At 43.8% G+C, this 23239-nt stretch overlaps 1 protein-coding gene across 1 annotated transcript in view; it reads right to left on the bottom strand.

Annotated features, from left to right (window-relative positions):
- Positions 1-23239, bottom strand: part of C2CD2 (C2 calcium dependent domain containing 2) — a 137977-nt gene that overhangs the window by 60685 nt on the left and 54053 nt on the right. The window contains exon 3 of the mRNA XM_030203814.1: positions 5672-5788. Within this exon, the coding sequence (XP_030059674.1) occupies positions 5672-5788 (117 nt within the window). The remainder of the gene's footprint in view (positions 1-5671; positions 5789-23239) is intronic.

Genomic DNA, 23239 nt, shown 5'->3' with positions numbered 1-23239 from the left:
CCAGGTTGCCACCGCTGCCACCCGGACCCCCCCCCCCCCCCAGCAAACACCGACACACCCAAGGGGAGGAGTACGGAAACACGAATAGCTCCACACTGCTGCCAACCTCTCCTGTACAGCTTTCTTTCGAACAGAAAGCCCACAAAAAAAAAACCTGCCCTGGCTGCCCTGAAGAAGGCTCTGGCGGCATCCGCTTACCACGTGCACAACAACAATACTCAATTGAAGCTGCCCGTCAACAGCCTGCTGAGTAGGACCAGCCGGAGACCAAGAACAAGACCGCTCCCAAATGAAAGAAACCAGCCGTTTTCTTTGCTTCATTCTCTGATCCCCTCCATGGCCACCATCTCCCTTCTTTCCTTTTCCATGGTTCACTAATCCTCCCCCCTCCCTCAGTCGCTCTCCACTCACTCTCACCACCGTCTACCTGCCTCTCTCGGCACTCCACAGTTCACTTTAACACTGCTGCTGCGCTGAAGGCATGCTGCTTTTCTCACTCACCCAAACACTCTCTCTCTCTCTCTAACATCGGACCCATGAACAGCACGTTATGTCAAAGGAGGAGAGAAACTAAACACAGATGCTTCACTACTCCTCCCCCTCCCTCAGTCGCTGTCCTCTCACTCTCAGCACCATCTACCTGCCTTTCTCAGCACTCCAAACTTCACTTTTTCACTTTAACACTGCTGCGCTGAAGGCATCCTGCTTTTCTCACTCACCCGATGCCTCTCTTTCTCTACCATCCAAATCATGAACAGGACCTTATGTCAAAGGAGGAGAGAAACTAAACACAGATGGTTCTGCCAGGTAAAGCAGAATTCCTTCATCACAGCATGCACAGTCACAGAATTTGGCCAGCATGTCGCCACAATTTTAACATATGTAACTAATTATGAAATAATATTTACTTCATTTAAATTTCTTATGTACTGCCTGCAAGCTCATGAAACACTATATGTCACTCTTTCGCTCTCATACACTCTCTCGGTCTCACAGAGAGTCTGTGTATCGCACACATACTCTCACACACTCTCTCACACACACTGTATCTGTGTAAAACACATTCTCTCTCTCACACTCACTGTGTCTCACATCCGCACTTGCACACATTCTCACACACACATTCTATCTTTCACAAACACACTCGCACCCACACTCACTCTCTCTGTCACACACGCACTCGCACATTCACTCTCTCTCTCTCTCACAGTCACTAGTCTCACACACACTCTCTCAAACATACACACTCCCAGGAAAACCTTGCTAGCGCCCATTTCATTTGTATCAGAAATGGGCCTTCTATACTAGTGTACAAATAAATTGCAAGAATAATTCCAAAAAGAATAAGATAAAAAAACACACAATAGTAACATGCCCACATCATGGAAAAGCTCATTAACAATCCAGCAAATGAAAAAGAAAAAAGTAAACAAATAAGAAAAAATTCAAAACAAGACAAAGAAAAGAGAGTGATTCATAGCCACAATCTAGATTTTCAGAAAGCTTTTGACAAAGTTCTTCATGAGAGATTCCTGAGAAAATTAAAACGTCATTGGATAGGAGGTAATGTCTTTCTGTAGATTAAGAATTGATTATTGGACACGAAACAGAGTATAGGGTTAAATGGCCATTTTTCTTAATGGAGAAAACACATGGCAGAGAGATTCTTTGATTGGAGAAACAGCTGAGAAGCGATCAGCGCCTTTATGGTAGAGCTCCCACAAATAACGACAAAACTCGGTTAATGGCTTCCCAGACAGCCCTGAATAAGCCCATCCACCAAGAGTTCATAGAAATAAGACGTACTATAAATTTCAACTATAAAAATTTAGTAGTAAAATGGGGAAAAATGTTAGCTCGACTGACCGGAAATTGAGGGGGGGGGGGTGGGGGGGTAGCAAAGTGCTCACCTTAAAGACCAGGGCTGGGGAGACAACCCATATTGACCAAGAAATTTGCAATGAGTTTAAAGAATATTTTTTTTGTTCACTATTTAAAAACAAGTTCTGATAAGTTGGACAGTGAGGTATTCCTGTCCAGCCTGGCTCTGCCCCATATATCAAGTGCAGACTGGGAGTTACTGAATGCCTCCATTACAGTGGATGACATTGATTGCGTAATCAAAAATAGCAACCTCACCTGGATCAGATGGGCTACGAGCCGAGTTCTATAAGATCTTGAGGGACAATATTGTGGGACCTCTGGCAGCCACGTTCAGTACCATAATAGCCTCCCAAGTGATGTTGGACACTTTAAAAGTGCTCAAATCATAGTCGCCCAAGCACAGCAAAGATTCAGGAGTTCTGGAATCTTAGCCCCCTATATACCTATTAAATTGTGAGGCCAATTTTATGGCAAAAATTGTACCAAATAAATTGGGTTAATTGCTCCCTTCCCTTGAAGCAAACCCACAAGAGGGCTTTTGTCTGTCAGTGATAGGCAATGAAAAATACTGGTGAAATGTTGGCATCCTTGGAGGTAGTAAAAAACCAGGAATATGACCTCCCTGCTTGTAATTTTTAATACTGAGGTAGCTTTTGATATGGAGAATTGGGATTTTTTTATATGGAGTACTGAACCACTATGGGATTCGTTTTTTTAGTTAGGACTAGATTCAATATATCATGCCAAAACAAATTGGCGCAGAAATGAAATACGCCTAGGCGTATTCTATAAAGTTTACTTAAATTTAGGCATACTTTACAGAACACAGCTATATTTCCACACGGTTTCTAGAATATGCTGAGCACCCATGCATGTGACTAAATTTAGTCACGGGCAGTTACGCCATGTTAACTAATTAAGTTGGGATTCTATATAGCACTTAAGTTGTGCTATATAGAATCCTAAGGATAGGGTCTTAAATCAAGATTCAAAAGTGGTGATATGGGATAATGGGGTGCTGTCTTCCAGTTTTAACATTCAACGGGGTACTCGTCAGGGATGCCCCTCCCTCCTCTTTTATTCATACTCACTTTGGACCCATTTATTAGGGAGGTTGCAGCTTTTGCAGAAGATTTACTTGTACAAATCATAGAGCCACATAGCTCTCTTCCGGTTCTGATGGAGAGTTTTAGAGAATAAGGAGAGTTTTCAGGATTTAAAATAAATTTACTTAAGTCTGATGCCATTGTTACTCTCAGAAGTGCTTTAGCTGGGTTGGAGGAGTCCCTTCTCTTTGAAATTTCAACTACAAAGTAACACTAGTTTGACTCCATATGTATAAGTACCAAGGCTTTCAGTGTCGTGGGCCCTAACTTATGGAATAGTCTGCCTCCCTAACTGTGCTTAGAAACATCTCACTCGATTTTTCGTTCCTACCTTAAAACTTTTCTCTTTCAAGATTCTTTTGGCTCTTAGACCTTTTTGAGCAATGGTTTTAAACCTCTGGCAGGGGACACGCTATACAACGCAGGAGACCACCGGCTTACTTTTTTTTTTGTCTTTCTGACTCTCCTATTCCTTCTTTTTTTTCTCCCTATACTTATTTCTATGGTTTTATATTTTCCTTCAATTATTTTAAGCTTGTAAACTGCACTGAGGGGGTCTTTTACTAAGGCACACTAGCGTTTTTAGCGTGCACTGATTAGGACATGCTAAACACTAGAGATGCCCATAGGAATACATGGGCATCTCTAGCGTTTAGCGTGTGCTAGTTATTAGCACGCGCTAAAAACACTAGCACGCTTTAGTAAAAGACCCCCTGAAAGAATTTTTCTCTAGTGCAATATAGAAAAGTTTTAATAAACCTGAAACCTCTAAGAAAAATGTTGAAAAACTCCATCACAGTTGGAAAAATAGAAGACTCTCCCATTATTTTTAAGTGGCTGAATATGCTTATTTAAAATGACGTTGTTCCCAAAATGGCTATATGCTCTACAACAACTTCCTATTCATCTGCTATTAAAGGATCTACTCATAGTAAATAGGGCAATTCCTAAGTTTTTCAGCGGTGGGGGTGGGGGTGGGGGAGTCAACATTAAAACTAGACTTTTTGCAGAGGGGCTGGAGGTTTGGAGGCTTAGGCCTCCCTGAATTACCTAAGTACAATTATGCATGATTATTGAGAAATGTCAGTGACTGGCTGTTTCGCCAAGAGGCTTTTATCCCCTTGCAAATGGAAAGAGAATTTTTCTACCCATGGCATTTTAATTATCCGTTCCACATCCCCAGTAATAGAATGCTTTCTCACTTGAGGAGTTTTGTCTTGCTCAAGCCACTGCGAGAGGCCTGGATGCTATTGGCTGGATTGTGGGCAAAAAAACCCCAATATGTAATGATATACTACCTCTTGAGTGCAATGGAGATTTTATGCTAGGGCTGGGAAATGCTGTTTTCTCAGGGTGGACGCCAACAGAATTCACGTTAACTGAACATTTTCTTAGGGATGATGGAACTCTAATATCATTTAATGAAACATAGCATCAGATTGCTGAAGGTCCAGGAGGCTCTTTTGTGCATATGCAACATAGTCATTACTTGCATTCCTTGGATAAGGGGTCTTACCAATCAGGTTAGAGCAAAACTTTCCAAATATATTTGAGGTAGAGGCCCCAAAGACTAGGTCAGTGCCTGTTCTTCTTTGTGAGTCGTGGGTATATGGCCCACCTAAAAATCATGGTACTCTTGTGGATAAATGGAATCAAGATTTGGGGAAGGGGGGGAGAATAACAAAACTTCTACTGCAACTTAAGGCTATTCTCTCCTTGATTCACAGTGCCAATTTGTGAGAATGTCAATTTAGAATACTGTATAAGGCGTTTTTCTCTCAAAATCAGGCATATAGATTTGGATGTACGGCTTCTCCTATTTGTGTTAAATGTGGGATAGTTTACTATCTGGAGCAACTGTCGAGTTACTCCATTAGGATTTTGCCAGTGAGCATTTTATTGGGGAATTTAGAATTAGGGGTCTTAAAGGATAAAGGAGCAAAAATTATTTTTGCTAAAGCACATTTGGAAGGAAAGAAAATGTATTTTGCAGACTTGGATAAGGGATGAAGCCCCCACACATTGGCTCTGGTTTAACAAACTTCATACCTTGCTACGTATGGAGGCTCAGGATGTTGGTCTTACTTTTAAATGCCAAAAGGCATTTTTGCTGATCTGAGATCCCTACCCTGCAGTCTCTGTCTCCAAGGACGCATAGTTTGATCCTGAACACAATAGAGGATGGGAAGTGATAGCTTAATAGATGGCAACCTAAATGAGAGGGTTATGGGGGAGTTAGGCGGGGGAGGAGATCATTTGATATCCTCTCCCTTTTATTTCTTTTGTATCGGTGTGGAGGGTCAAAACACATGCTTTCCATTTCCTTTGGTTAGGATGAATGTAGAGGGAGTTCGAAGTGGAGTAGAGAATACTAATACATAGGGAGAGAGGGGGAAAAGATGATCTACTGTTAGTTTAGATTTGCTATAAATTAGAAAATGTTGTTCTTCCATTTTTTATTCCTTATTTGACATGTTCATGCTTGTTTGTGTTTTTTGATGATCACCAATAAAAATGGTTTAACCCCCTATTACAAAAAAACTTCTAGTTTTGAGAATGTCATAAAAACCTCTAGAAGCATAAATGTACCAGTAAATGACAACACTGGATGGGCTCTGTGTCCTCACCATTGCAGTACAGCTAGTCTATCACATCTAGATCTTCTTCTCTTTCCTTCTTACCTGCAGGTGGAGTGGGGAGACGCATACATTGTATGTCTGCTGGCTTGCAGCAGGCGTAGCGCTGGCCACAGTGATGGAAAACCGCATGCACTGTCCCAAGACATTGCAGGACACAACCTGAACAAAGAGAAATGCAGGTACCCATGTCAGTCATTTCCTCTTCACCCCTTTGTGCAAAGGCTGGTTTGCTATTCTCAGAGGGTGCAATTTTCAAAACAAATTACCCTGGCAAGCAAGTGTTTAATTGGGTAACTTAAGCTTGTCCAGCCACTGCCCACCTGTTCCTGTCTAAAAGCATGAACAGGCTTCCATAGTGTATGTACTTGTAGCCAAGGTAAAAAGAGGCATTAAAGAGGGATATTTAGGTTAGGAGAGGAAAACAACACAAGAACATTCAGTTTTCAAATGCATTCATGCCATTTTGCCTCTGATCAGATATCCACACAAAGAGCAAATGTAAAGTACAGTGTCTTTTGTGCATACATATTTTGTATTAATTGAGTAGTTTCCCTTTGATAACTAGCTAAAAAAAGTATGTACAGATTTTGGCAAGTAAGTGGCTACTGAAAACTGTCCCTAGCATTGTCTGTTGACAATAAGCCACTGTTATCCAAACCTTAGCTTTATTATACTGCACAGCCCTGCCTTAGGCAAGAGTAGAAGAGCATAGGCCAGTGGTTCCCAAACCTGGCCAAGGAGGCACCCCAGCCAGTCAGGTTTTTAGTATATCCACAATGAATATTCATGAGATAGATCTGCAATGCAAATCTCTCTCATGAATATTCAGTGTGGATATCCTGAAAACCTGACTGGCTGGGGTGCCTCCAGGACCAGGTATGGGAACCACTTGCCTAGTCACTAAAAGGGGGGGCTATTGACAGGCACCTAAGTCCCAAGCTCTTAGAACAGTCTCCACACTACTGAGCAGTCCGGACCTCTCTCTCTCTCTCAGTGCAAAACTCCAGGTTTCCGAGCAGCTATTATGAGATAAATAATGCAGTTTTATTTATGTATTTTTAAAAATTTGCAAGCCACACCATCTACAATTCTCGATGGCATACATAAGAACATTCATACTAAAATTACAAACATATAATACATGTAAAAACAACAAAAGTATAATCCTTTATGATCTAGATTAGAGCCCAACCAGCTTATTTTCGAAGGAGATCGCCGGCCATCTTCCGACACAAATCGAGAGATGGCCAGCCATCTCCTGAAGCCAGCGAAATCGGTATAATGGAAAGCTGATTTTGGCCGGCTCCAACTGCTTTCTGTCGCAGAGCCGGCCAAAGTTAAAGGGGGCATTTCCGCAGGGTATGGAAGGCGGGATGGAGGTGGGACGGGGGCGTTGTTAAGACATGACCGGCTTCAGCTGATAATGGAAAAAAGAAGGCCGGCTCTGAGGAGCATTTCGCCGGCTTCACTTGGTCCATTTATTTGTAGGACCAAGTCTCCAAAAAGTGTCCCAATTGACCAGATGACCACCGGAGGGAATCGGGGATCACCTCCCCTTACTCCCCCAGTGGTCACCAACCCCCTCCCACCCAAAAAAAAACAAAAAACTTTTTTGCCAGCCTCTATGTCAGCCTGAAATGTCATACCCAGCTCCCTGACAGCAGTATGCAGGTCCCTGGAGCAGTTTTTAGTGGGTGCAGTGCACTTCAGGCAGGTGGGTCCAGGTCCATCCCCCCCTCTACCTGTTACACTTGTGGTGGTAAGTGTTGAGCCCTCCAACCCCCCCCCCCCCAAAACCCAATGTACCCACATGTAGGTGCCCCCCTTCACCCATAAGGGCTATGGTAGTGGTGTACAGTTGTGGGGAGTGGGTTTTGGGGGGCTCAGCACACAAGGGCAGGGAGGTATGCAACTGGGAGCAATTTTTGAAGTCCACTGCAGTGCCCCCTAGGGTGCCCGGTTGGTGTCCTGGCATGTCAGGGGGACCAGTGCACTACAAATGCTGGCCCCTCCCATGACCAAATGCCTTGGATTTGGCCGGGTTTGAGATCGCCGGCATCGATTTCCATTATCGGCGAAAACCGATGCCAACTATCTGAAACCAGGCCATCTCTGACATTGGGCCGGCCCCAACCGTATTATTGAAACAAAAGATTGCCGGCCATCTTTTTCGATAATACAGTTTGGGACTGCTCTTTGTGGCACCGGCCAAATAGATGGCCGGCGCCGTTCGATTATGCCCCTCCAAATCACTTAAAGGCCTGTTCAAAAAAGAAGGCTTTTAGCTGCTTTCCAAGAGGAGTACTGATTGAACTTGTCTCAGCTGTTGTGCTAGAGGGTTCCACAAATTTGGGGCTATCACCATAAATATAGTTTCTCTATATTCCTCTAGCCTTACCTGACTACAAGGCCTCCTACCACAAACATTAGTGATCTTGAAAAGCTTTACAGTCTGATCCATCGGGTACCTGGAGGAAATCTCTATTTTAACCTCCTGAAGCCAGCCCCACCCTTAGTACTGTGCTGTGGAGGCAAGTTGGGCATGATGTGAAGATACTCCATTCATGAGAACTTGTCATACTTCCCTTATGAGCTAGGTACATAATCCTGAAACTACCCTGGAACCCACACCTGGGGGCACCCTGTATTCTGCCTGAGCCAGGAACTGGACCTGGGCAGGTACAAGATAGCACTTTGCACAAACAATAAACCATAGCAATTACACAGGATTTTCACCCCTTAAAGCTTGGAAATAAAAGGATATCCTAGAACAAGACATTCAGTATTACCATCATGTACCCAAAACTCGCTGTAAAACCAAATGTACATTCTTTTCTATTTCCAGTATCCACGATGAATTGTAAGCCACATTGAGCCTGCAAAAAGGTGGGATAATGTGGGATACAAATGTAGTAATAATAATAATAATAGTAATAATTAGGGCTTCTGATGGACCAAGAAGGGGAAAACTGAATATGGACCTCCAGCAGCTCTCAAATGATTTTTCAGGTACCAGTTGATGGGGCTGCAACTTGCACAGAGACTGACGGAAGAATATAAAGGAGGCGCTGTGGCACATTTTCATAAGCACTTCAGCATTTTTAGTGGCAGACAAAGAATGCTGTATGAAAGCTTTGACAGAGACATTACTAGCGTAACAGGCTGCCAAATGCACTTTCTTCTGCAGTTCCAGGCAGAACCTTCTGGGCCTCTGCTCCAGAAAGATGCCAATCAAATCTGAATAGGAGGAGATCTATTTATTTATTTAAAATATTTATAGACCGCAACTATCCATAGTTCCAGGTGGTATACAGTGAAAACATACATAAAGCAAACATGCTAAGATATTTAAAACACACATAAGATAAAGCATATAGTTGCAGCAGTACAATATTCAAATTAAGCCTCATCAAGGTACAAGGAGGAAATGATCCAATAGAACTGAAGCTTAAGCTTTTGGAGAGAAGTATAAAACTCTGAGTTAAAGGAGGAGCCCTGACCCTTCCTCTCTGAAGATGGTCTAGTAAGGAGCATGTAGAAGTACAGCAGGTGAGTTACCCACTCCAGGGCCCACAGGAGTCTTGGCTCCCTACACTAGGGCAGTGGTTCCTAACCCAGTCCTCAGGGCACACTGGCCAGGCTGGGTTTTAGAACATCCACAAGGAATATGCATGAGATAGATATGCCTTGAGAAGAGACAGAGCATGCAATCTATCATGCATATTCCTTGTGGATATCCTGAAAACCTGACTGACTGGGATTGAGAACCACTGCTCTAGGAGCTGAGGAGGAGAAACAAGCACAGGGGTTGGCACTCTGGTCCACAGCTGTCCCGCTGGAGAAAAGAGGCCTGTTACAAAAGAGATTGAAAGGATCAAGGGTTGCTAGTCTGATTCACAGCTGTCCCCTGTGGCATAGAATGCCCTGAAGGAAAAGAGATTTAGTCATCAGGGAAACCTGTTCCTGATCCTCTGTCAGAGATAGCAAAGCTGCTGCCGTGGGATGGCTGAAAGCTGGATTAGTGGAGCTGGTGAGTTCCACTACCTTAAAGCATTAGGGGATAATCAATCCAGGGTCTTAGTCACTAATCTATTCAATATAGAGAGGCAGATACCGGGAACTGTAGAGTCACAAAAGAGTGACAGAGTGAACATCAAGGAACTTAGGCCCAGATGCACTAAACGTTTTTCATCATTAAATGAGCCCTTAAGGAAGAATTTCCTATCCTTTCCATTCACTAAAGCCTATTTTCCGACGACAGTAGCAGCTAACGAAAACTGAATGCAGATGAGCAATTCTTCTACAAATCCCATTGAAATGACATGCACTAACCTTTTCCGATTCGTTTAACGCAGGAAAACACCGTGAAATCTAACGAGAGTCTGTACCTCTCGTTAGGGCTGTTTGTCTGCTAGAAGTTTACAAAATCCATTAAAAACAAAATAACTGGGGGGGGGGGGGGGGGGGGGGCGAAAACGCGTCAGGGGCGTCCTTTATTGACACCCCAGGTCACCGCTACTCCCCTCTCCCTCAGCACCAAAAAAGAAAAAAAAAAAAAAGGATCGGGAGGGGGCAAGGTCGCTCGTCATGAGCGTCCTGTATGGACGCCTTGCCCCCCTCCCCTGCTCTCCACTTCCCCCCCCCCGCACGAAAAATCTCCAATTTTAGCAGCCCCGGGCCGGCCCTCCTCCCTTCCTGTGTATTCTCCCACACTAGCTCCGCCTCCTGCCATGCTCCGGTCCCGTGCCCCGCCCCCCCCTTTGGTCGTGGCTGCCACTCCCCCCTCCAACGACCCCCCCCCCCAGGAGGGTGATAGCAACACCTTCCATCCTCCTGCCTCATGGCCAGGCCTGCACAAAATGGCGGTGCCCAGCCCTGCCTGGTGCATCCTGGGATGCACTGGGTGGGGGTAAGCACCAAATAAGGAGTTTTTCTCCTTATATGGTGTTTAGCCATGCCCAGTGCATGCCCGAATGCACTGGGCAGGGGCTGAGCGCAACATTTAGGAAGAGGCGGCGCCGAAGCTGGAGGGAGGTGGTATTGCTCCTGCCCAACATTTTTTAAGGTACTGGAAAGGGGAGGGGAGGCTTATTAGACCACCAGGGTCAGTTGCTGGGGTGTGGGGGTGTGCGCGCGTGGTCCACTGAACCACCAGGGAATTTTGTCTGTGTGGGTGGGGAGGGGGATGCAGGTCCTGTGCATCGGAGCTGTCAATTGAAGGAGGGAATTATCACAAAAGGTTAGGCAGCCATTTGGACAGCAGAGCCAGCTTCAGCAAGATCAACTGGTGATCACTCCTACCCCGACTACACCCCTGGACCACCAGGGATTTAAGATGGAACTGAAGGAGGCATCTACAAGTAGGGTTATCATATGTCCGGTTTTACCTGGACATGTCCTCTTTTTGAGGTCACTGCTTGAAGTGGCGCTGGGAGCAAGAGGTCTGCGGCAGAACTGAAAAATGAGCTTGCGGAGCTATTGTTAGTAATATGTAATTTATCCTTAAAATCGAGCATGGTACCGGAAGATTGAAGGGTGGCCAATGTAACACCGATTTTTTAAGTATAAACGGTTTTTATTGATGGTCAAACTTCAATTCAAACATAGTAAATGCTTACAGTGTATAACTTATCAATATTTCTATAACAGCGACTTATCTGACAGCATGTCTATCCCATCACTTTTTTAACATTTACCCCTTCCCCTCCCCCCCCCCAAAAGAAAATGAAACATTACACTCTGGATTAAAGCTTCATACATCCTATTGACACTCTTGTACAACCTTGTCCAATCTTTATTCACTTACACGAGGGGCTCATAACTTCATTGTATCGGTCCTAATCTATTAAGTATAGCACTTCTGGCTCTGTGGGATATATTTTGCAAATAATGAGTCCAGACATTAAGAAATTTCTTTCTTTTCCTCAAATTATCATATGCATCCCTTGCCTCCCACAACATTAGCTCATGTAGCTTATTCCTCCACAGCCAAACAGAGGGTGGGTCTGCCTGCATCCAATGTCTCAGTATGCATTTTTTGCCCACTGCAAATGCTTTACATAAAAATCCCTCCAAGTTTTTATCCGATATCCCATATGCATTATTTTTGTTCAAGAGTACTCCTCTCCAAGAGGGGTGCACCCTTTGCCTCAATACTTGTTCTAGGTATTCCTGTATCGCTTTCCAAAATGTTTTAATTTTATCACACCTCCAAAATGCATGCAAAAATGTGCTCCTCTCTCTTTGACATTTAAGGCATTGGGGATCAGAGCTCCATCCCGCCCTTGCAGCCTGGGATTGTGTTATGTAGCCTCGATGAATAACCCTAAATTGACTCTCTTGTAATTCTGCTCCCCCCACCTGCCCCGGTATACCTTTGATTAGTTTTGCAAAATCTATTCCCTTCAACTCATATCCCAAGTCCTTGCTCCATGTGTCTTTAAGCTTCTCATATGTTCTGGGAGGACCTAGCGGGACCAGGGCCTTATGTAAGCTCGATATTGATACCTGTCCATGTGCATCCCCCTCCAGGAATTCACGTATCTTCTGACCCAATTTTGTGCCCAGGGCTGCCTGATCTAAACTATGCCAGTAATGATGCAATTGTCTGTATGTATAATAGTCCTTCTGGGCCAACACCTGTCTCTGCTGCAGGCTCTGAAAGCTATGCAGGTTTCCCTCTTCATTCATTAAGTGTTCAAATAAAGTGATGCCCATTTCCGACCATCTAGCCATTATCCCTTTCTCTAACCCGGGGGGGAAATCCCTATTCCCCTGTATTGGAAGTTGATCACTAACATTCGGGTCTTGTCTCCAGCTGTGCATTAGGAACTGCCAGACACGTCGCAGTGGTTGCAACAGTATACTTCTTCTACAAGTAGTTGGCAAATTCTTTGTTTTTGCCTGCAGAAGAAAGTTCAAATGCCAGGGGTCGAATAGCGCTCGCTCCCAGTTCGTCGGTGTGTGTTGATGTGTATTAAGTGTCCAATCCCTGATATGTCTCAAAAGGCACGCCTGATTATATCGCTTAATACAGGGGAAACCTAGCCCACCCTGAGCCCATCCATCATATAAATATTCAAATCGCATTTTAGACTTCTTCCCCCCCCACACAAATTGCCTAGACATCCTATTTAATTTCCGTAAATCTTTACCTAATATATGGATTGGCAACACCTGCATGATATAGAGCCATCTCGGAAATATGATCATTTTGTAGAGATTTATTCTGCCTATTAGTGATAAAGGCAAGTGGTTCCATCTCTCCAGAACCCTTTTGGTATCCTGTAACAGCTTGTCAACATTTATCCTATACAGAGTGGTAGTATCCATAGTTAATCGCACCCCTAAATATCGAAAGGATTCCTCTGCCCATCTCAATGGAAGCTGTCGGTGCCACTCTCCCACTTGGGCCTCCTTCCTGCATAAGGCTTCTGATTTTTCCAGGTTTAGCTTAAAGCCAGAGAAGTCCCCATACTCTGCCATACATTCTAATAGCGCCTTCAGTGATGTTTCAGGAGAAGTCACATGTGCCAACAAATCATCAGCGAAAGCCGCTATTTTAAAGTTTTTTGTACCCACCCTGATTCCCTGCACATCAGGGTTACATTGGATATCTCTAAGCAGTGGGTCTAGCGTTAACACAAACAATAAGGGTGACAGGGGGCAACCCTGCCTGGTCCCCCTATGGATAGGGAACGAAGGGGACAGAATTCCATTAACCCACACCTGAGCCTGTGGGAGGTAATATAATGCTCTAATTGCATCCTGGAATGGTCCTCTTATGCCATACGCGTCTAGCGTGCCAAATAAAAAATCCCAGACCACCCTGTCGAACGCCTTTTCGGCGTCAAAACTGACTAATATTGATGGTGTGGCCTTTGTAGATACCTCCTCCAATGTTACCAATATCTTCCTTACATTTTTAGTGATGGTTCTGCCCTGTACAAATCCTACCTGCGAGTCCTCTATAACATCTGGTAGTATTCGGGACAGGCGGTTTGCCAGGACTTTTGCAAACAATTTTGCTTCAAAATTTAATAACGAAATAGGTCTGTATGATTCAGGTTTTTGTACATCTCTCCCTGGCTTTGGAAGAACTATAATCTGCGCCGTTCGTAATGACATGGGCATTCGTTGTTCTTGCACTATCGTGTTAAACATTGCAGTAAGGGGTTCTACTACTTCCTCCTTCATCAATTTATATAATTCTCCCCTATATCCATCAGGGCCTGGGGCCTTTCCTAGGGGTGCTTGCTGTATTGCCCATAATACCTCCTCAACAGACATGGGAGCATTCAGCATGGTTAGGCTCTGTGCGTCTATCTGCGGAAGATCCTGCCCTGCTAGATATATCTCACTGTCCATTGGGGGCGGGTCAGGTGAAGCATAAAGCTTCTGATAATATTTTTGCATGATACGATTTATACAATCATCCTTATTTTCTAATACCCCTCTCGAAGAGTATAACGCGTTTATTTTGTAATTTCCTTGTCTTGGGTTTGCCATCCTGGCCATCATCCTACCACTTTTATTTGCAAATTTGTATAAGTGATACCTATAATACATATGATTCTTTTGTGTTTTATCATGTATTCTCTCATTTAGTGTTTGCTGCATTTCTAGAAGCTTAGCTTTCAGCAGAATATTATGGTGGTGTCCATACTCGCGTCTCAGTCGGGTAATATCTTTTTCCAACCTTTGTATGTCCCTCTCCCATATCTTTTTCTGGTGGCTTGTGTATGCAATAATCTCACCTCTTAATACCGCCTTTGCTGTGTCCCAGTATAATATGGGAGTTGTCCTATGCTCCTGATTAGTGTCTTGGAACTGTCTATATTTGGCTAGTATAAATTCCCGAAATTTCCTATCTTTATATAGCCTTGTAGGGAACTTCCATTGGTATGAACTAGATTTACTCTCTGTGGGCTCCCACATGGCCATTACCATTGCGTGGTCTGATATTTTTATGGGTCCTATTTCCGCCTTGCGGATTTTCGTAAATAGTGGACGGGAGATAAAAATGTAGTCAATCCTCGACATGGTGGCATGCGCCCGGGACAGGTGAGTGTAATCTCGCTCCAACGGATGTAGTGTTCTCCACACATCCACCAGGTCAAGAACCCCACTCAACAGTCCAATTCCTCTAGATTCTGCTCCCGCTCCCCTCCTTTTGTCCCCCTGTGACCTGTCTAGTTTGGGGTCTCCCACTTCGTTGAAATCTCCTCCTAACAACAATGGAACTCCTTCCAGACCTGTTAGGTGATGCAGAAGCTTTTTATAAAATGCTTTGTTGTAAGTGTTTGGAGCATATACATTGCACAAAACCATTGGTTGACGCTCTATTGTCAGGTGCGCCAACACATATCTTCCTTCCTTATCTGCTATGATCTTATGTGTAGTAATATGAATCCCTTTCTTGATTAGTATTATTACCCCTGCTTTTTTCCCCAGTGCTGGTGAATCATAATATGATCCTACCCACCATCGACATAATTTCTCGTGTTCTTTAGCTGTTAAGTGTGTTTCCTGAAGCATTGCTATTGATACCTGTTGCTTATGGAGTGCGTGAAGGATCTTCTGCCGTTTAATCGGCGATGAGATGCCTCCCACGTTCCATGTTACAACTTTAAGGACCATCACATATCCTCAAGCGTTTTTTAAATACCTGGTGAATATCTCTCTTTGTGCAGGGGGGACATCCCAGCCAGTGTCCCCCCCACCTCTGATACTGTGATTTTTCACTAGAGTGCTCTCCTCGTGAAGCTCTTTGTGTGTTTCTTATGTTACCCTTTTCCCTTGTTGCCCTGAAGCTCTTATTCTCCTCTATACCCTCCCTCCCCTCCTCCCCCCCTCCCCTCCCCCCTCCTCCCGTCTTCTCCCCTTCCCCCAAACTGAACAGCACCAAATGTGCTGTCTGCCTCCGTGCTCCGATCAGGGACCCCATTCTTACTGTTTGCATATGTTGCATATTGCCTCCCCCCCCCTTAATGTTCACAACCCCCCTTAGATAACATCAAATAACAGTATCAAGTCCAACATTGGCAACCACACAATTATAGTTACAGATCTTCTGTCTCTCGCTGCTCCCTGTCGTTCAGCAGTGTCTCTCCCACTGGTGAGCCTCGGATTCCTTACTCATGTGTCTCTTGATGCTTCCGAGCTGTCTCTCTCTAACCGGTCCACCAATGCTTGAGCGGCCTCTACCGTGTCACAGATTCTCACTGTCCCATTATGCTGAATCCTGAGTTTAGCCGGATACAATAAACTGAATTTTATCCGCATTTTGTGTAGCCGCCCACAAATGGGCGAAAATTGCTTACGTTGGAGGGACACTTTAGTTGAGTAGTCTTGAAAGCATAGTATCTTTTGTCCCTCCACCTCCAACGTTCCTCCTTTCCGGAGAGTTGCTAGGATCTCCATCTTGTGTTGATAATTAAGCAGTCTCAGTATGACTACACGTGGGCGGGTATTTGCCTCCTTCCTCGGCCCCAAACGATGCGCCCGTTCTATCTTCAGTTGCCCCACCGTGCTCTGATTTGGCAATAACTTAGTGAGCCTGGGTTCCAGAAAATCTCTCAGATCTGCATCTGGTACTGATTCAGGTATACCTATCAGTCTGAGGTTGTTTCTACGTGAGCGGTTCTCCAAATCATCCACTTTCTCTTCTAAGATTGTTACTGTTTTTTGGAGGTGTTCAATGGATTTAGAAGTTTCCTGTGAGGCATCTTCTACGTCTCCTAGTCGCTGTTGGACCTCCTGAAGTTCGTTAGCAAAAGTAGTAAACCTTTGGTCCATGCCATCAAGCTTATCAATTATTTGTTGTAACTTGTGGCTCATGGTTTCCTCCACCGCCATTCTTACCTCTGCTACTATTTCTGAGGCCCAAACCGAGCTCACTGGTGGCGATGGAGGCGGGTTTTTCTCCGTCATTTTTGGTCCTCCGCTCTTGGTTTTGTCCTTCTCCAGCTCTTTTTTTGTACTTCTGGTCGCCATACAAAATGCTTTTGGAGGGTAAGCACGACGTAATCTGTCTGCAGAGTGTAATGGCGTCTGTCCCTTTTCTTTGCCAGCTACTTTGGGGAGTCACGCGGCTTACTGCTGTAATAGTTTAAACATTGGCCCAAGCCCAGACTGCCAATTTTTTGTTTAGATTTACTGTTTTACTAGCTGAAACAGAGGCCCAAGTCCAGACTGCCGATTCTGCTGGCTATTGTGCCGGTTTGTAGAGCTGCCTGCGTCTCCTTTCATTTATATTTTTATATTCCCACCTACTTCGTGGCCGCCATTCGGGGGCTGCTCTCGATGTTTCCTCCGTGCCTTGCGGCTCGCCTTCCCTCTCCCCCTCCGTTCTGCCTTTGATATCGCCAAGCCCTTTTGCTTACTCTTATGCCTTGTAAGAAGAAGGCGGATTTCGGCGCTCTTTTCTCGGCGCGATTCCTCACGTGGGCGGGGATCCGCCGTCGATCTGTTCTCGCCGTTTTTCTCCCCCCCGAATCGGGGTTTACGGGTCTCAATCGCGCTGGTGTGCCTTCCGGAGGAGAGGGGAGGCTAAACCGCCGACTCTGGAAGCTATTTCATCGCGTTTTGGTGGGGTCCCCGATCGTTGCTAGCTGGAGCTCACTGTGCGGCGGCCATCTTGGCCGGCAGCTCCACCGGAAGTCGTAACACCGATTTTTTAAAAAGGTTCCAGAGGAAATGTGGGAAATTATAGACCGGTGAGTCTGACGTTGGTAGAGACTATTATTAAAAACAAAATTACAGAGCATATTCAAAAGCATGGATTAATGAGACTTAACATGGATTTAGTGAAGGGAAATCTTGCCTCACCAATCTACTACATTTCTTTGAAGGGGTGAACAAACATGTGGATAAAGGTGAGCCGGTTGATATTGTGTATCTGGATTTTCAGAAGGCGTTTGACAAAGTACCTCATGAAAGACTCCAGAGGAAATTGGAGAGTCATGGGATAGGAGGTAGTGTTTTATTGTTGATTAAAAACTGGTTAAAAGATAGAAAACAGAGAGTTAGTATTGGTTAGTATTCTCAATGGAGAAGGGTAGTTAGTGGGGTTCCCCAGGGGTCTGTGCTGGGGCCGCTGCTTTTTAACATATTTATAAATGGGGTGGAGTCCGTTGCGGTTGGACCTGGTGAAGCGGCTCCTCCACTGGAAGGTGAAACATCTGTTCCCCCCCCCCACCCCCGCCAATCTCCTCGATCCCTCAGTGTCCAGCGATCATAGCGAACTGAGAGGTTAACCCAACAGACTCCAGAAGTGTGTCTGTTGGTGGACCCAGCGGGGAGCCCGGCTTGATACAGGCGTCGCTGAGGCCCAAAGACCAAATGGCACCAGTGTCGGTGGGAAGAGAACCGGAGGTTAGTCTTGAAAAGATCTGGCTGAAATTACTCGATATGGATAAGACCTTGCAACAATCTTCAGGAGAGGGGCTTTGAACTCAAAATTTCAAGAATTGAAAGATTCAGTTGAATCGGTTAAACAAGACTTTTCCTTAAAGATTACGGATTTACAAAATGAAGTGGAACAAACACGCGAGTTTAAAGCAACTGTGGTGAAGGATACTATGGATATTTGAAGAAAAGTAGAACAAATAGAGAACTACAATAGGAGATTAACCTGCTTATAATCGAATGAGAAAAACGCCCAAGTTCCGACCTAAATCGGGAGATGGACGTTTATCTCACAAAAATGAATAAAGCGGTATAATCGAAAGCCGATTTTTGGACGTTTTCAACTGCAATCCGTCGCGGATGCGGACAAAGTTGATGGGGGCGTGTCAGAGGTGTGGCGAAGGCGGAACTGGGGCGTGGTTATCTGCCGAACAAAGATGGGCGCATTTCACCGATAATGGGAAAAAAGTATGCGTTTTTAGCTAGAATTTAGGACACTTTTCCTGGACCCTGTTTTTTCAAGAATAAGGCCCCAAAAAGTACCCTAAATGACCAGATGACCACTGGAGGGAATCGGGGATGACCTCCCCTGACTCCCCCAGTGGTCACTAACCCCCTCCCACTACAAAAAATGAAGTTTCTCAACTTTTTATTTTCACCCTCAAATGTCATACCCAGCTCCCTGACAGCAGTATGCAGGTCACTGGAGGAGTTGTTAGGGGGTGCAGTGGACTTCAGGCAGGTGGACCCAGGCCCATCCCCCCTACCTGTTACAATTGTGCTGCTTAATGCTTATTAGTCGTCCAACCCCCCCAAATCCACTGTACCCACATGTAGGTGCCCCCCTTCACCTCTTAGGGCTATAGTAATGGTGTAGACTTGTGGGCAGTGGGTTTTGAGGGGGAGTTGGGGGGCTCAACACACAAGGGAAGGGTGCTATGCACCTGGGAGCTCTTTTACCTTTTTGTTTGTTTTTGTAAAAGTGCCCCCTAGGGTGCCCGGTTGGTGTCCTGGCATGTGAGGGGGACCAGTGCACTACGAATCCTGGCCCCTCCCACGAACAAATGCCTTGGATTTATTCGTTTTTGAGCTGGGCGCTTTCATTTTCCGTTATCGCTGAAAAACAAAAACGCCCAGCTCACACATTGTTGAATAAAACATGGGCGTCTATTTTTTCCCAAAATACGGTTCGGTCCGCCCCTTCACGGACCCGTTCTTGGAGATAAACGCCCATGGAGATAGGCGTTTTCGTTCAATTATGCCCCTCTAAATCTCCATCTCCTAAATTTTCCTAGACTTTTGGGGGTGGCTCCATTAGAATTATTTACCAGGTTCTTAAAAGAAAATCTAAAGTATCCACAAGAAGCCATACCACCCCTAAATAAAATATACTATATTCCGAATAAAATTTAAAAAGTAGACGGAGAAAGAAAAGATAACGCAAATAAGGACATTGATTTGGCTAATATTACTGCAATCTTAGAACAGTCACTTGACAATGTCACTGAACGAGCTACAATGATTGTCTCCTTTGTTTTTGAGCAGGATTTGAACTCAATTATGAGACTTTACTCTAAATCCGCTAATCATAATTTTGGTGGGGAAAAAATCTGGCTCTATCCTGATGTGACAAAGACAACTCAGTTAAGGCGAAAATGTTTCTTTCTATGAGGTCAAGGACATTAGAGCTAGAAGGGTCTTTCTCTTATCTTATCCTTGTAAATGTATAATAAGGTTAAATCAGACAAAATATGTTTTCTATATACCTGAACAGCTTAAATCTTTTCTCGACTCGAAACAACATTAGAGAGATAGAAGTAATGATGAGAAGTACGGCGCCATAATTTTCTAAAACTGTGGATCAGTGTTTGTTATGTATGCTTTAAGATCTTCACTTTGTTCTTTTTTATTGTTGGGGTCTAAGAAAGCCGCATTTATTTACTTATAATTTGTACCTGTATTGAAAGAATTGTTTATTTTTTTCTAGGTTTCTTATGGCTGTGTTTCATGTAACCTGTTTAAGTTTTTGAAAATTAATAAAAATTATAAATAATAACATATTTATAAATGACCTAGAGATGGGAGTAACTAGTGAGGTAATTAAATTTGCTAATGACACAAAGTTATTCAAAGTCGTTAAATCGCGGGAGGATTGTGAAAAATTACAAGAGGACCTTAAGAGACTGGGAGACTGGGCGTCTAAATGGCAGATGACGTTTAATGTGAGCAAGTGCAAAGTGATGCATGTGGGAAAGAGGAACCCGAATTATAGCTACATCATGCAAGGTTCCATGTTAGGAGTAAAATCAAAAAAGGAGGTAAAAACCCTCACGAAACCGTGGGATATAAAACAAAAAGTGAGGAGAGTGGATGAGGATACCAACAATTATATATTTATTCACTTGAAAAAAGTTAAAAAATAACAATGTACATAAAAATGACCCGACACGGCCGTGTTTCAGCCCAATGGCCTGCCTCAAGGGTCTTTGTAACCTCGGAAGATGTAACACGGAATGTGTACTCCAAGGGAAATAACGAGACACAATCCTCTCAGGTCTCCTCTCTTCAAAAAGATATATATGAAATATATATTAAAAAGCAGAACGGACTTGTAATACTCCTCTCCGAAGAGATGTCTACAATTGTGAAATATATTGAAAAAAATATATTTCACAATTGTAGACATCTCTTCGGAGAGGAGTATTACAAGTCCGTTCTGCTTTTTAATATATATTTCATATATATCTTTTTGAAGAGAGGATTGTGTCTCGTTATTTCCCTTGGAGTACACATTCCATGTTACAACTCCATGTTAGGAGTCTCAGACCAAGAAAGGGATCTAGGTGTCGTCATTGATGATTCGTTGAAACCTTCTGCTCAGTGTGCTACTGCGGCTAAGAAAGCAAATAGAATGTTAGGTATTATTAGGAAAGGAATGGAAAACAAAAATGACGATGTTATAATGCCTTTGTATCGCTCCATGGTGCGACCGCACCTCGAATATTGTGTTCAATTCTGGTCGCCGCATCTCAAAAAAGATATAGTGAAATTAGAAAAGGTGCAGAGAAGGGCGACGAAAATGATAAAGGGGATGGGTTGACTTCTCTATGAGAAAAGGCTAAAGTGGCTAGGGCTCTTCAGCTTGGAGAAAAGGCGGCTGAGGGGAGATATGATAGAGGTCTATAAAATAATGAGTGGAGTGGAAGGGGTTGATGTGAAGCGTCTGTTTACACTTTCTAAAAATACTAGGACTAGGGGGCATGCGATGAAGCTACAATGTAGTAAATTTAAAACGAATCAGACCAAATATTTCTTCACTCAACGTGTAATTAAACTCTGGAATTCATTGCCAGAGAATGTGGTAAAGACGGTTAGCTTAGCAGAGTTTAAAAAGGTTTGGACGGCTTCCTAAAGAAAAAGTCCATAGACTATTATTAAATGGACTTGGGGAAAATCCACTATTTCTGGGATAAGCAGTATAAAATGTTTTGTACTTTTTTGGGATCTTGCCAGGTATTTGTGACCTGGATTGGCCACTGTTGGAAACAGGATGCTGGGCTTGATGGACCTTTGGTCTTTCCCAGTATGGCAATACTTATGTACTTATGAACTCTAGTCTGCTGCACTGGGCCAATAGGTGATCTAGGTAAAGAAAGAGATGTCCGTATCTGGACATTTACAATTTGAAGAGCATTTTAGAGAAGGCTCACTGAATGAGTCTTCTGTTTTTTTACATGGCCTTAGAGGTTATTTTTGCAGCATATCCAGCAGAACAGGCATTTTATAAAGCACAATATTTGTAAGCAGCGACTGCAACCTATGCATGCGAGTGCTTCCACTTTCTATGTATAAATGCCAAACTTAACAAAACTGGATCCCAAATGGCAGCCAATTAAGAGGCGATGCTACAAAACTACATTTTACATTTTTGAGCTGTTTTTTAATGCCAGAGAGGTAAACACAATTGTTCCCTTTTTTATTATTATTTATTGCATTTGTATCCCACATTTTCCCACCTCTTTGCGGGCTCAGTGTGGCTTACAATATATTGTGAATGATGGAAATACAATTTGTTACAATTTGTTACAGTACTGTTATGGTTACAATACATTGTGAATGATGGAAATACAATTTGTTACAGTACTGTTATGGTTACATAGTGAGGAGTTATGTGAAGGCAAAGTCAAAATCAAAATATCATTTGGGAAAATAGAACAGTGGAATGTATCACTTCGCGTCACTCCTCCATATCACACATCAATTCAAGAATGGGTTTGCCTGAACCCAAGTAAAAACATGCTTCTATGGGTCCCTAACACAAGTGGGCACATACCTGACATCAAAATCTCTTTTGGGAAATATGAACTCCCCTTCAAATCACAAGTCAGGAACCTTGGAATACAGTTCGATTCAACACTTACTCTGATTCCCCAAATTCAAGCAACTTTCAAGAGCAGCTTCTATCACTTGTGACAACCACACTGCCTGTCCCCTTACATTGAGAACTCAAGCCTTGTCTCAGTTTACATGCCATGATAACATCAAGACTGGATTATTGTAATGCACTCTACACCGATATGACTACAAAGGGTTTGCACCAACTCTAACTGATTCAGAATGCTGCAGCAAGACTAATAGAAGGTTGTAAGCGACATGACCATATCACACCAGCTACCAGTACAATACAAAGCCAAATTTAAAACTCTATGTTTGACTTTCAAGGCCCTTAAAGCAAATGGCCCACAGTACTTGAAGAACAGGATCTCCTTCTACATACCGTCAAGGTCACTAAGGTCCTTCCAAGGAGTATCCCTAACCACACCCTCTCCTATGGGCATCACATGATGTGATACCCACAAGCGAGCCTTCTCCAGAGTAGCCCCCACACTCTGGAATGCATTCCCTGAAAGACTTCGCTTAACAAAGACTATCAGGCTCATTTTCCGACATAAATCGGCACTTGGACGTCCATCTCTCAGAGACATCCAAATCGGTATAATCGAAACCCAATTTTGTACTTCTCTAGCGAAAGCCTGTCGCAAGGACGTCCAGATCTGAAGGGGGCCTATCGGGGGCGTGGTGAAGGTGAGACAGGCATTCCTAAGACTTGGACGTCTTTGAGCCATAATGGAAAAAAGCAGAGACGTCCAAGATTAAAACTTGGACGTTTTCACCTGGACCTGTTTTTATTGCTAATAAGGC

Source organism: Microcaecilia unicolor, chromosome 5 (assembly GCF_901765095.1).
Source record: "Microcaecilia unicolor chromosome 5, aMicUni1.1, whole genome shotgun sequence".
In the NCBI taxonomy this organism is placed as follows: domain Eukaryota; kingdom Metazoa; phylum Chordata; class Amphibia; order Gymnophiona; family Siphonopidae; genus Microcaecilia; species Microcaecilia unicolor.
The sequence above is the reverse complement of the archived record's forward strand: the minus strand, read 5'-3'. Positions and strand labels throughout refer to the sequence as shown.